This window comes from Saccopteryx bilineata, chromosome 2 (assembly GCF_036850765.1).
Source record: "Saccopteryx bilineata isolate mSacBil1 chromosome 2, mSacBil1_pri_phased_curated, whole genome shotgun sequence".
NCBI classification, from domain to species: Eukaryota; Metazoa; Chordata; class Mammalia; order Chiroptera; family Emballonuridae; genus Saccopteryx; species Saccopteryx bilineata.
The window spans coordinates 108115881-108131451 of NC_089491.1; the positions used below are offsets into that span (position 1 = coordinate 108115881).

A 15571-nucleotide genomic window follows, 5' to 3' on the forward strand; every position below is an offset into this window, starting at 1 on the left:
ATTATCTCTGATGCTGTTGGGAATGTTACACACAGAACTAAGCATGGGCTTAGTCTAATATACTAATTTTAAAAGGAAAATATGGATGTTCTCTTAAAGAAAATTTTTAGTCACATTTCATTTTAAAACATCATATTTTTTAAGTCTAAAGAACCAAAAACATTTTCTAAAGGTCCACTTATTTTAATGTTTATGCACTTTAATTACATATTAAACCTTTTCAACCACATATTTAGCTATTTTTACCTCATTATATTGATAAGAGTCACAAAAATTGGATATTATGAGATAATTGGTGGTCTTAGAGACTATGGAACTAAAATTAAAATGTTTTATATAAATTGTTTTACATAAAGTATTTTATATAAAAGATACTACAAAAATACACAAAGATAAAAGATATTACAAATGTCTTATATAAAAGACACTACAAAGAGTAATTTATTGTCCATAGTGGGACATTTCTGAGAAATAAAATGAAGCATTATTGACTACGTTAGAAAAAATGAGTAAACCAGGTTTCTATGTTAATATGTAGCTAACTAAATTATGGAACCAAAACTCTCAACTAGACAACAAATTAAAATCTTTCTATAGTCACAAAAATTCTGAAAAAGCCTTTCTTTGTGATGTCATTCCTGAAGAATGAGTAGAAATGCAGACAGAAATACAATTTTAATCACTTTTAAGAAATTATGTATTCAATGGCATTCAGCTGACCTCACTGCTTCTAAAGATTTAGCTAATCGGCAAAGTACAGGCTGAGTTTTAAGAGAAACGCCAGGATCTTACAGCTAAAGGCAATATAGCTCATCTGTAGAAATCTTGTTGCATTACTAGAGTGTGGAAGAAAAACAGAGGGCAGGGTCTAGTCACATCCTTATAAATTATTAGTTTTTTTTTAATTACTCTGCTTTGCACAGTACAACAAATAAAATTGTAAAAATGCAGAAATCTTTCTTTAGGCTCTTCCCCCCATACTCTGCAGGGTCCCTGCCTCCCGCCAGTTTAGTCATAATTCAGTCCAACTGCCTCCAGCCAGTCTTCTTCCACGTATAATCTGCTAACAGCACTTGACTGACCAGTTATCTCACTGTGAGCAACCATTTTATGTTGCAGGTTATCAAGGTCTGTTGGACTCTTAACTCAGATCCTAACCCAAGTCTCTCGGGCTCTAACAAGAGTAAATGCTCTTCTCTGTCCATACCTCCATACCATGTGCCCTCCATACCAATCGCCCACCACAGTCTTTTCTAACTCTGATACTAAGACCTGAATTGAGTATTACTTTTTTTCCATGAACCTTTCATTCAAAAGAAAAAGAAATCAATAATTACCATTTGATTGGTTCTGCTTAAATCCAAATCCTTACTCTCCAGATTCCAAGTTTATGAGCTCTCTCATTTTAAATCCCCAACTGAATGGAAAACACTACTTTATGGTGGTCTCAATACTGTACATTCATGTGTATTGTGCTCATGGACTTTTGAACACATTCAGTTAGATGTTATCATTTGAGCCTCCCAAGCTGGAAGTTCTCAGGGCCGTTACTATTATCTCCATTTTACATATGAGGAAATTGACTCCTTGGAGCCCTGCTTTTTATACTAGCCACTAATGGTCTAATCCTGATGATGTGTTGTATATCTTGGGTAAATGTTTGCACTTCAACAAGGGCCTCTTAAAGCAATGTCTCCATCAAACACTTTTATTTCAGCTCCATTGTAGGCTTATGGAGACCACGTGGAAATGTTTATAAATTAGCTCAAATGTATTGAGCTTAACTATGTGCCATACATTGTACTACATGTTTTGCATGGGTTGTCTCTTTTAATCTTTGCAACTCTATGAAGTAGACAATATTAGTATATCATTAAGTTTAGAAAGTTTAATACATAGCAAAGCAAAATTTGAACCCCGCAGTCTGATCCCAGAACCCACACTTTAAGTAGGATTTTCACTGTACCTTAAAACACAACATATAGTCAACTCTTCTCTATTAAATTTATAATATTAAAAAGGTATTATATAGCACTTTACAGATGTAAAGTCAGTTTTTTACACATTTACCTAAGCATAGGACTGAGAGCCAGTCAGATCTGTAATCCAAACCTGATGACAGCATTTTACAAGCTGTGTTACATTGGGCTCAAGCCTTGCTTCACTACAAAATTAAGGAAATGCTACCTACCAACCTTACAGAATGTTATAAAGGTTGGGAATAATATGGCTATAAGCTCATATTAGCAATTATCATTATAAATAATATCAAGATATTTTTTATTTTTCATGATAACTCAAGGTTCAGAATGAGTATATCTATTTTTCAGCTGAAGAAACTGAGTATCTGATAGATTACATGAGTTGCCTCAAACAAAAAAACTTGTTCACAGTCATGTCTGCGGGTACAAGAACAGTACCCGTTTTTATTTCACTTTTCCACGTGGACCTAAGTCATGATTATGTCTAGTCACTCTCTAACTCTGTTGTCAGTGTGCGTTAGTAACCAAACTGAAAGATAATACATCTTTAATAGTCACAGAGATTAGTTTCATGACTTTGAATAAATAAATGAATGATGATAAGTGCCCCTTTATACATAATAAAACATTTCCATTATTATTCAACTTCTATAATACTGTTCACATTTAATTTTCTTTACAAAACTATTATTTGGAAGGCATTTAATTTATTCCTATCAAGACTGAATGCAAAATAGCTTCTGCTGAAAGTGAACAATTTTACCTCAAATAGGTTTGAATCACTAAAATGTAAGCCCAGAAAAGGGAGGAATCTGTTTTTTTCACTGATATACCCCAAGCTCCCACAAAAACACCTGGCACAAAGTAAGTGCTCAGTAAATATTTGTTACATGAGTAAGTTCTGTATCTTACTTTAGCAAATAGAAACTATGACAGGATTTTCAAGAATGTTACAAAAATATTTTTCTATTCAATCTTCACTTAAAATCACTAAAACAGGCAAGTGATAGCTATCAATTTTACTCAATCTTGGACAAGTTGTATTCTTCTGGGTACAAACAGCTGGATTGTTGAAGAATAGCTGAGAAGGACTCACACATTCCTTCTACTCCCCTTACCTTGATGAATGATGAAATCGTCAGATTGAATGCCATTGTAGTTTCCACATAGGCCACATGACCTTCCTTTATGCTCTTCAGATATTTTGAGGTAAATTCCAGATATTCCATCCCAAGCCAATGAAAAACCAAAGGTTGTTTTCACCAGAATGTAGTCAGCAAGTTTCTCAAAAGAAACCTGTCCAATTGTCTGAGGCAATGTTAAACTTGAAAAATGGAACAAAAGCAATCTAAGAATTATAATGAAAGATCAATTACAGATGATTTCTTTCTTTCTTGTAGTAACTGAAACCATTAAAGATAGTTATTCAAAATTATTAAACTATGCAATTAGATTTCCCAAGCAACCACCCTATAGGAAATATTGATTTACAAAAAAATTTACTACCGAGTCCCTGGTCAGGTGGCTTAGTGGACAAAGTGTTGTCCTGGCACACAAAAGTTTCGGGTGTGATCCCAGGTCAAGGCACATATAAGAAGCAATCAATGAGTACACAACTAAATGGAACAATTACGTGGAACAACAAGTTGATGCTTCCCTTTCTCCCTTCCCCCCACTTTCTCTCTCTCTCTTAAAATCAATGGAAAGACTTTTAAAAATTCAATTTTGAAGTAAAAAACAAGAAAAATTATATCTGTTTCTCTATATTGATTTAGATTTTATATGTATATGGATGATTATTTCAACCAGCCAAAAACATACTTCTGCTAAATATCAGTGATTTTTATAATCTGGAAAATAATCTAGTTTATTTTGAGTAATGAGAGATTAAATGTATTTATTTTTATCTAGAGAGTTCAAAATAATCAAAAGATACTGCTCAAAATTTTAAAGTATGAACATGGTCAAAATATGTAAACATGCTGTACAAATTCTGATTTTGTTTATTTTAAACTTGGCTGTAAGGAAATCGGAACTTCTCTCCCCAAAGTGTCACCTTGGTGTAAGTCATTGTTTTCCACAAGAAAAATGTCAAGACATAATATTATAATTTACATTTTTATTGCTGCAAAGAAGATTATTAGGAATATAGAATACTCTATCCTCCAGTATTGCATAGGGCAGTGGTTCTCAAAGTGTGCACCAGGGTGCACTGGTGTGCCCTAGAAGATTTCCAGGTGCTCCCTATGGTATTCCAGAGAAATATGTGCCTATTGGGAACCAAAAAACCAACAGGGTTTTTGGAGTTTATATTTTTGGGGGACAGAGGTGTGGGGAATTGGCTGTAAGCTGACAGTCTGCCCCACCCTCACCTCACTTGCCTGATTAAGTTGCAAAAGGCTGTTAAGCTGTGGTGCTGGATTGTTTACACTACCCCCCATGTTCCTTGGAAAGACTGGAGGCAAGTTTCTTCTATCCTTTGTTTGGTGTAATGTTAAAACGATATGTATGGTGGGGGTTTTGGATTGATGATTAAACATAATGGATTGTCTCTTGAAGCCTTTTGGATTTCTATAAAAAAAGAATATGTGGCAATATCTAAAAAAGCTTTGAACATTTTACTAAATTTTCAACATCCTATTTATGCAAATTAGGATTTTCTACCCTCAACACAATTAAGAGTAAAAAGAGAGGAATTCTTCAATGTATTGATGAGGAAATGAGAGTTTGCCTTTCAAATATATGCCCAAACATTGAAGAAATCACTAGGACACATCAGGCTAATGTTTCTTATAAACACAGAATAAAAAAACTTAACACATTTGTGCTAGAACCTGACAAATTTACTAAATCTTACTAAGAATGTATCTATATATATATATATAAAGATAACTTTTTGGTCGTTTTTTAATTTTTTAACCCGTCTTTTTTACTAATTCCAAAAAACATAACAAAATATGAAACATAAAAATGTTTTATAATGTTGAAATAAATTTAATTTTTTCATATTTATTCATTTAATTACCATAAAAGCATGCTTGGACTTTATAGTTTTTCTTTAGTATTTGACTTAATTATTATAACATATTTCTCAGGAATTTGTAGATAGTGTGCCTACAATTATTTGTAGGATTTTAAATGCACCCCAATGCATAGGGGTTATAGTCATAATTTTTAAATTAGATAAAATATGGCCTATTTAAAGAGGGTCACAGTGAATATTTAAATTCCTGATCCAATGTCTAGCCTTTTCATTTTCCACAAGAATGTGCACATACAAAAGAAGTGGGAGAAACATGGGAACTAAAGAAAACTAATCAATTGGACATTTTAAAAGCACAGTAAGTTGCCTGTAAAACTTTGGAAAGAATAGTGTTTTCTTCCCACTCAAAAGAATTACAGAAAAGAGCAAGTGCTAATAATTACTGAAAAGGAAGGAAGAAATCATTTTTATTAAGAAAGCCATGCTAATTGAAAATAATAAACTATTATGTAAGTGAGCAGGAGGTTAATAGGCATATTCAAACACTTCTGTTAAAAACTTGAATTTACTGAGTTCCATTTCAGAAAAGAATAGCTACATAGCACTAAAACTATAAAACTAAACATAATTTATTAACAAAACGGTAGTCCCCAAAGAAACAATTCACATTATCTAACCATTTGCCCAAAGACATTTGCAGTTAAATTTTTACAGAAAATTAGTAATTAGAATAGGAAAATAGTCTAGACCAGTGGTGGCATAGTGGATAGAACAACAACCTGTGACACTGAGGACCCAGATTCAAGACTCTGAGATTATCAGCTTGAGTACAGGCTTATCCAGCTTGACAACAGGCTAACCAGCTTGAGTGCAGGGTCACTGGATTGAGCATGAGAACAGAGACATGACCCCTGGTTGCTGGCTTGAGCCCAAAGGTTGCTACCTTAAACCCAAGGTCACTGGCTCAGCTGGAACACCTTGGTTAGGGCACTTATGAGAAGCAATCAATGAACAATCAAAATACTGCAAATACAAGTTGATGGTTCTCATCTCTCTCCCTTCCTGTCTGTCTGTCTTTCTCTCTCACTAAAAAAAAAGGAAATAACTAAAAATTTACATTGAAGAATAAAAAGACTTTAGCTAATTGCTTACATAATCTATTCATATTAAAAATTATTAACATGAGAGGACCTGAAGATGGCAGCAGAGTAAGCAGATGCACAGACTCCCAGGTCACACCACCTAACTGGATTACAAATTAATTTATGAACAATCAGTGTGAAAAACCAACTCTGGACTACAAGAACAGCTCTCAAAAACCAAGGAGCAAAGCAGAAGGCACATCAAACCAGGTAGGGAGTGAATCTCCCCTGTTTACAGGAACAGTGGTGGGGGTGAGGCTGAGAGCCCAGAAAGGCTCCCACTCCAAGGAAAAGAGCAGAAAATACTGCTCACAGCCACTTGCCTCATGACCAGGGAACAAGGTATGTTGAAAGGGCTGGCTTGTCTTCCAAAAAGAAAAGGGAGAGAGAGAGACAGGGGCAGAGGAATGCAAGGGACAACCTGAGAAGCTGACTCATCCAGTGCTGGAGGCGGCCATAGCTGGGGGAGGGGCTGATCCTTCCACAAAACAAAAGACTAAAGTGCTTCCAGGTCACACATCTCCAGACATCTCTCCAGCTCCAATCAGTGCAATAAGAGACAGCTGAAAACAAGAAGTGGGGAGGAGGGGCAATAACTCAGGTCTCCATGGAGATCTGAGATACACCTACCCCTACTGAGCTGAGAAGACACCCTGCCCCTAGAGAGAGTAACTGGAAGATTAGGCCTTCAGAGTTTCAGGTTACACCCACCACATTCTTGGATACAGTTTCAAATAACACCTGCTGAGATCAGTAAACAAGACTATCACCTGTTAAGAAAACAAACAAATCAAGACTTCAAAGTGGCACAAATCCAAAAGTGGATTACAAATAATAGCTGATGCCAACCCAAGAAGACCTAGAAATAACACAATTGAAAACTAAAGGCAGACAGCAACAAGCCTAGACTCAACCAGCTCTACAAACAATACACCCAAACACACAGACATAATGAGAAGACGGAGAACTGCAATCCAAATGAAACCACAAGCAATACCTCCAGAAAATGAATGGAGTGATATAGAAATAACCAAACTTCCAGATGCAGAGTTCAAAATAATGATTGTAAGGATGCTTAGGGATCTTAGAACAACAATGGATGGTCATTACAAACACCGAAATAAAGAAATAGCAAGTATAAAAAAGGACATTGAAATATGATATTAAAAAAGAATCGGTCAGAGATGACAAATACAATATCAGAAATGAAGACCACAATCCAAGGAATTAAAAGCAGGATGGATAGAGCTAAGGATCAAATCAGTGAGTTGGAGGACTAGTTGAATGAAGGCATAGAAACAGAGAAGAAAAAAGAGAAGAGACTCAAAAAGTCTGAGGAAACTCTTAGAGAGCTCTGTGACAACATGAAGAGAAATAACATCCGCATCATAGGGGTTCCTGAAGAAGAAGAGAAAGAACAAGGGATAGAGACTTTGTTTAATCATATCATAGCTGAAAACCTCCCTAAATTAATGCAGGAGAAACCCTCACAAGTTCAAGAAGCACAGAGAACTCCATTAAAGAGAAACCCAAGGAAACCTACACCAAGACACATCATAATTAAAATACCAAAGCTAAGTGATAAAGAGAAAATATTAAAAGCTGCTAGAGAAAAAAAGGCTATCATCTACCAAGCAGCCCCCCATAAGGATGACATCAGACTTCACGACAGAAACACTTGAGGCCAGAAGGGAATGACAAAAAACATTTAAAGTAATGCAGAACAAGAACCTACAACCAAGACTACTTTACCGGCAAGGCTATCAATTAAAATTGAAGGAGAAATAAAAAGCTTTCCACACACAAAAAAACTCAAGGAATTCATTACAACCAAATCAATGCTGCAAAAAAATGTTAAAAGGCCTGTTGTAAACAGATCAAAGAGGGAAAAGGATATAGCAAAAGAGGAATACAGCTTTAAAGAATAAAATGGCAATAAAAATCTACATATCAATAATAACCTTAAATGTAAATGGATTAAATGATCCAATCAAAAGACATAGAGTAGCTGCATGGATAAGAAAACAGGACACGTACATATGCTGTCTACAAGAGACACACCTTAAAACAAAAGATGCACATAGACTGAAGGTAAAAGGATGGAAAAAATATTTTATACAAATGGAAATGAAAAAAAATCTGGGGTAGCAATACTTATATCACACGAAATGAACTTTAAAACAAAGGCTGTAGTAAGAGATAAAGAAGGCCACTACATAATGATAAAGGGAATAATCCAACAGGAAGATATAACTATTATAAATATCTACGCACCTAATATAGGAGCACCTAAATATATAAAGCAGACTTTGATGAACATAAAGGGTGAGATCAGCAGTAATACTATAATAGTAGGGGACTTCAATACCCCACTAACATCACTAGATAGATCCTCAAGAAAGAAAATTAACAAAGAAACAGCAGACTTAAAGGACACACTAGATCAATTGGATTTAATAGATATATTCAGAACCTTTTACTCTAAAACAGCAGAATATACATTTTTTTCTAGTGCTCATGGTACATTCTCTAGGATAGACCACATGTTAGGGCACAAAAGTGGTCTCAACAAATTTAAAAAGATGAAATCATATCAAGCACTTTCTCTGATCACAGTGGCATGAAACAAAAAATCAACCACAACAGAAAAACTCAAAAATTCTCAAACCCATGGAAATTAAATAGCAGGCTGTTAAATAACAAATGGATTAAGAATGAGATCAAAGAAGAAATAAAAAAATTCCTAGAAACGAAAGATAATGAGCCTACAAAAACTCAAAATTTATGGGACACAGCAAAAGCAGTTCTGAGAGGGAAGTTCATAACACTACAGGCATACTTTAAAAAGCTAGAAAAAGCTCAAATAAACAACTTAACCCAACAACTAAAAGAACTAGAAAAAGAACAGCAAGTAAAGCCCAAATGTAGTAGAAGGAAGGAAATAATAAAGATCAGAACAGAAATAAATGATACAGAGGCTAAAGAAGCAATACAGAGGATCAATGAAACTAGGAGCTGGTTCTTTGAAAAGGTAAACAAGATGGATGAACCTTTAACTAGATTCACCAAGAAAAAAAGAGAGAGGACCCAAATAAATAAAATTAGAAAAGAGAGTGGAGAAATAACAACTGACACAACAGAAATACAAAATATTGTAAGAAAATACTATGAAGAACTGTATGCCAAAAAACTAGACAACCTAGGTGAAATGGACAAATTCTTTGAAACATACAATCTTCCAAAAATCAATCAGGAATAATCAAAAAACCTAAACAGCCTGACCTGTGGTGGCGCAGTGGATAAAGTGTCAACCTGGAAATGCTGAGGTCGCCGGTTCGAAACCCTGGGCTTGCCTGGTCAAGGCACATATGGGAGTTGATGCTTCCAGCTCCTCCCCCCTTCTCTCTCTTTGTCTCTCTCTCCTCTCTCTCCCTTTCTGTCTCTCTCCCTCTCTCTCTCCTCTCTAAAAATGAATAAATTTTAAAAAAAGAAACAAATAAAAAAAAAACCTAAACAGACCGATTACAACAAATGAGATCGAAACAGTTATCAAAAAACTCTGAAAAAGAAAAGTCCAGGGCCTGATGGCTTCACAAGTGAATTCTACCAAATATTCAAGGAGAACTAACTCCTATCCTTCTCAAGCTACTCCAAAAAATTCAATAGGAAGGAAGACTTCTAAGCTCGTTTTATGAGGCGAGCATAATTCTGATTCAAAAACCAGGCAAAGACAACACAAAAAAAGAAAATTATAGGCCAGTATCCCTGATGAACTTAGATGCTAAAATCCTAAACAAAATATTAGCAAACTGGATCCAACAATATATGGAAAAAATCATATACCATGATCAAGTGGGATTTATTCTGGGGGGATAGGCTAGTACAATATTTGCAAATCAATCAATGTGATTCATCACATAAAAAAAAGGAAGGAGAATAACCACATGATAATTTCAATAAATGCAGAAAAAGCATTTGATAAATCAAATTCAGCACCCATTCATGATCAAAACTCTGAGCAAAGTGGTAATACAGGGAACATACCTCAACATGATAAAAACCATCTATGACAAACCCACAGCCAACATCATACTCAATGGGCAAAAATGAAAAGCAATCCCCTTAAGATCAGGAACAAGGCAGGGGTGCCCCCTTTCACCACTCTTATTCAACATAGTTCTGGAAGTCCTAGCCACAGCAATCAGACAAGAAGAAATAAAAGGCATTCAAGTTGGAAAAGAAGAAGTAAAACTATCATTATTTGCAGATGATATGATATTGTATATGGAAAACCCTAAAGTCTCAGTCAAAGAACTACTGGACCTGATAAATGAATTCAGCAAAGTGGCAGGATATAAAATTAATACTCAGAAATCAGAGGCATTTTTATACACCAACAGTGAACAGGCAGAAAGAGAAATTAAGGAAACAATCCCCTTCACTATTGCAACCAAAAAAATAAAGTACCTAGGAGTAAACTTAACCAAGGAAACTAAAGACTTGTACTGGGAAAATTATAAAGCATTGATAAAAGAAATCAAGTAAGATACAAACAAGTGGAAGCACATACCATGCTCATGGTTAGGAAGAATAAACATCATTAAAATGTCTATATTATCCAAAGCAATTTATAAATTCAATGCAATACCAATTAAAATACCAATGACATACTTTAAAGATATAGATCACATATTCCAAAAATTTATATGGAACCAAAGAGAACACGAATAGCCTCAGCGATCTTGAAAAGGAAGTATAAAGTGGGAGGTATCACACTTCTTGATATCATGTTATACTACAAGACCATTTTACTCAAAACAGCCCTGGTACTGGCATAAGAACAGGCATATAGATCAATGGAACAGAACTGAGAACCCAGAAATAATCCCACACTTTTATGGACAACTGATATTTGGCAAAGGAGGTAAGAGCATACAATGGAGTAAAGACAGCCTCTTTAATAAATGATGTTGGGAAAATTGGACAGCTACCTGCAAAAAAAATGAAACTAGACCACCAACTTATACCATACGCAAAAATAAACTCAAAATAGATAAAAGACTTAAATATAAGCCATGAAACCATAAGCATCTTAGAAGAAAACATAGGCAATAAGCTCTCCTACATCTCTCACAGCAATATATTTGCTGATTTATCTCCATGGGCAAGTGAAATAAAAGACAAGATAAACAAATGGGACTATATCAAACTAAAATACTTTTGTACAGCTAGAAACAATAAGAACAGAATAAAAAGACAAACTACACAATGGGAGAACATATTTGACAATACATCTGATAAGGGGTTAATAACAAAAATTTATAAAGAACTTGTAAAACTCAACACTAGGAAGACAAACAATCCAATCAAAAATGGGCAAAAAAAATGAATAGACACTTATCCAAAGAGGACATACAGATGGCCATTAGGCAGATTAAAAAATGCTCAACATCACTAATCATTAGAGAAATGCAAATTAAAACCACAATGAGATATCACCTCACACCAGTCAGAATGGCGCTCATCAACACAACAACACAGAATAAGTGCTGGTGAGGATGTGGAGAATAGGGAACCCTCCTGTACTGCTGGTGGGAATGCAGACTGGTGCAGCCACTGTGGAAAACAGTATGGAGAGTCCTCAAAAAATTAAAAATTGGACTGCCTTTTGACCCAGCTATCCCGCTTTTAGGAATATACCCAAGAACACCATAGAACGGTTCCAAAAGGAGAAATGCACCCCCATGTTTATGGCAGTATTGTTCACAATAGCGAAGATCTGGAAACAGCCCAAGTGTCCGTCAGTGGACGAGTGGATTAAAAAGCTTTGGTACATATATACTATGGAATACTACTCAGCTATAAGACACGATGACATTGGATCATTTATAATAACATGAATAGACCTTGATAACATTATACGGAGTGAAATAAGTAAATCAGAAAAAACTAAGAACTATATGAATCCATACATAGATGGGACATAAAAATGAGACTCAGAGACATGGACAAGATTGTGGGGGTAATGGGGAGGGGAGAGGGTGAGGAAGGAGAAGGAGGGGGTTGGGGGAGGGGAGGGGAACAAAGAAAATCAGATAGAAGGTGACAGAAGACAATTTGACTTTGGGTGAGGGGTATGCAACATAATCAAATGTCAAAATTATCTGGAGATATTTTCTTTGAACATATGCACCCAGATTTATCAATGTCACCGCATAAAAATTAATAAAAAATTAAAAAGTGGTAAATTTTAGAATATGCAAATTATATCTTCATAAAGCTAATGTTTTTTCAAAAGCTAAAAAATTTATTAACATGAGGAATTCATAGTAAATGCCTAATAAATATAATGAATAATAATAAACAGTAAATAGTATGAATATTAAGTTGGCAAGTTTATAAAAACTATAGATAAAAAAGGAAATTATGTTTTATAAAGATATTTCATAGCAATGGAATATTAGTTGTATGGAGGTATAGTTATTTTGTTGTGAGTAGTTTTTGATTTGGTCACTTATCAGTTATCTCTGTCACAGTCAACTGTTTAAACTGCTTTTTAAAATAAAAGGTATGTGTGATCATTCTGACATCTATAACATAACATGATGCTGGTAGAAATAAGGCATAATGGGAAAAATTAGATAGTCTCCCAAAAATCTAAGAAAACTCCACTCATCCTAGGCAGGAAACAGGAAGAGTGTAAACTAAAATGAATATACTCGTTAATACTGAAAATTATTCACAGATTCACGACAAAACTCTTCATTTCCCAAGGGAGAGAATAGAAGTCCGAGAAGTAAGGCATGATGATCAAAGCCTCACATATTTGATTTCATTTTGGCAAACATTTCTCTAGCACTTGCTATGAGTTAGGCCCTAGGCCAGCTTCAGTATTAATATATATGATTTAATTGGTTAGTAAGAAAACCATCCTTTTTCTGTCATACAATATTTCCTAGTTAAAATTTAAATATTATATTTTTGATTTAACCAAGGGTTAGTATTCTTGAAAATCTTCTTGAATGTAATTTCTGTTTTATAAAACATAATTGTTGAAGTGCTCATTGTTACCTAAAATCCCATATAAGCAAGCCTCAATTACTATATAATTTAGTTCCAAAAAATACATATATAATGCATTATCTTCCCATTCAAATAGCTAAGCTTTCTTTTATAAGGAAATGAGAAGTACAGAACCGAAATGATCAAGAAAATAAGCTCAGAAAGACAGAGAGGCCAACTTGGGTTGCCTGACTTAGCCAATGCCTGGCCCCAAAGGGCTTCATCCAAAAAACCCTTTCTGCTACCATCTGTTGCCTCTTAAGGAATCTAAACTGATAGGGAAAGCATACAGGTCAGTAAGGCTGGAGTACTGGAAAGAATCCCCTGGTTCAAAAACTTGCTGGTGAATTCTAAATGATGAATAGAATTGTTTCATCCTGCATTTGACTTTTAATGGCCTAACTCAGCTAGGAAATTGTTAAAACTAAATATCTCTATAATTATTTACATTGGAATGTAGATTATTCCACATATTCCTAGTTTAAAGTGTATAAAACTTCCACCAAATCAGTCAATCAATAAATCAATTAATTAGTCAATCATTCAATATACTCTTCCCTAAAACTCCAGATCTTTTTCTTGGCAGACAGAAAACCAGAAGTGGCTCCCTCTCTGATCTATTCAAAAAGACCAGCTACTATTGGCTCTGAATCTTTGTCAGAACTAACGAAAAATCTCAAGTGACAACTAAACTTTATTCACATAAATATGGAAAGAACTTGAAGAGGTTTAGTTTTATTTAAAATTTCTGCTTAAAAAAGAAAGGAAGGAAGGAAGGAAGGAAAGAAAAAGGAAAGAAGGAAGGAAGGAAGGAAGGAAGGAAGGAAGGAAGGAAGGAAGGAAGGAAGGAAGGAAGGAAAAAGGAAAGAAGGAAGGAAAGAAGGAAGGAAGGAAGGAAAAAGGAAAGAAGGAAGGAAGGAAGGAAGGAAGGAAGGGGAGAAAGAGAGAAGAAAGAAAGAAAGAAAGAAAGAAAGAAAGAAAGAAAGAAAGAAAGAAAGAGAAAGAAAGAGAGAAAGAAAAAGGAAGGAAAAAGGAAAGAAGGAAGGAAGGAAGGAAGGAAAGGGAGAAAGAGAGAAGAAAGAAAGAAAGAAAGAAAGAAAGAAAGAAAGAAAGAGAAAGAAAGAAAGAGAGAAAGAAAAAGGAAGGAAAAAGGAAAGAAGGAAGGAAGGAAGGAAGGAAAGGGAGAAAGAGAGAAGAAAGAAAGAAAGAAAGAAAGAAAGAAAGAAAGAAAGAGAAAGAAAGAGAGAAAGAAAAAGGAAGGAAGGAAGGAAGGAAGGAAGGAAAGAAAAAGGAAAGAAGGAAGGAAGGAAGGAAGGAAGGAAAGAAGGAAGGAAGGAAGGAAGGAAGGAAGGAAGGAAGGAAGGAAGGAAGGAAAAAGGAAAGAAAGAAGGAAGGAAGGAAAAAGGAAAGAAGGAAGGAAGGAAAGGGAGAAAGAGAGAAGAAAGAAAGAAAAGAAAGAAAGAAAGAAAGAAAGAAAGAAAGAAAGAAAGAAAGAAAGAAAGAAAGAAAGAAAGAAAGAGGAAGGAAGGAAAGAAGGAAGGAAGGAAGGAAGGAAGGAAGGAAGGAAGGAAGGAAGGAAGGAAGGAAGGAAGGAAGGAAGGAAGAAAGGAAGGAAAGGAGGGAGGGAAGGGAAGGGAAGGGAAGGGAAGGGAAGGAAAAAAATAAGAAAGTGAGCAAAATAACTGAAGACTAGAACTAAGATATCTCTTGAATCTTTCTTAGAAAAGATATGATCATCTTTTCTCCACCTATATTTGTATCTTACATAGGCATCAGGGAGTATAAAATAGTTAGATTCTTGACCTGGTTGGCCTTGGAACCTACTGAAGTTTTGATATCTGTATGATACAACTTTAAGGTTACTATTAAAAAGAAATTCTCTCTTCCTAGTCTCCACAATTTACTTTTAGTGTGAGAAGTATGGAAATACTACTAATCCATGTTGTTATTTTAATTATATCATTTGTTATATCTTACCTGATTCCATTCTTTTTTACTTCATGTCCATAAATTAGAATTTCCTTTTGGTCTGAAAAGAACAAGCTGATTGACCGGTAACAATAATACACTGAACCAAGGCATTTAGGGCTATTATGAACCTTAAAGAGAGAAAAACAAAAGAAAGAATAGAAACATATATATTTGAATTACTAAAACTATAATATATGTCTATAGTTTTATAGTATTATTAATTCTATGACACTTTACAAAAATAAAACTACATTTTGCATTTTCAAGAGAAAACAGATATTCATCTCAGAAATCAGACAACAAAATTAGCTTCATAGAGTACAAGATAACTTAGCATTTTTTAACATGGCATATATTAGAAAAAAATAGTGTAACAGGAAGACTGTAGAGCAACACAAAAAAACTCATCTGTCATTTTCATGTCCATATTT

General features: G+C 34.7%; 1 protein-coding gene across 1 annotated transcript in view; it reads right to left on the reverse strand.

Annotated features, from left to right (window-relative positions):
* Positions 1-15571, reverse strand: part of OTOGL (otogelin like) — a 160313-nt gene that overhangs the window by 122457 nt on the left and 22285 nt on the right. The window contains exons 8-9 of the mRNA XM_066257586.1: positions 15147-15268; positions 3101-3306 (exon numbers count right to left, since the gene is read on the reverse strand). Of these exons, the coding sequence (XP_066113683.1) occupies positions 3101-3306; positions 15147-15268 (328 nt within the window). The remainder of the gene's footprint in view (positions 1-3100; positions 3307-15146; positions 15269-15571) is intronic.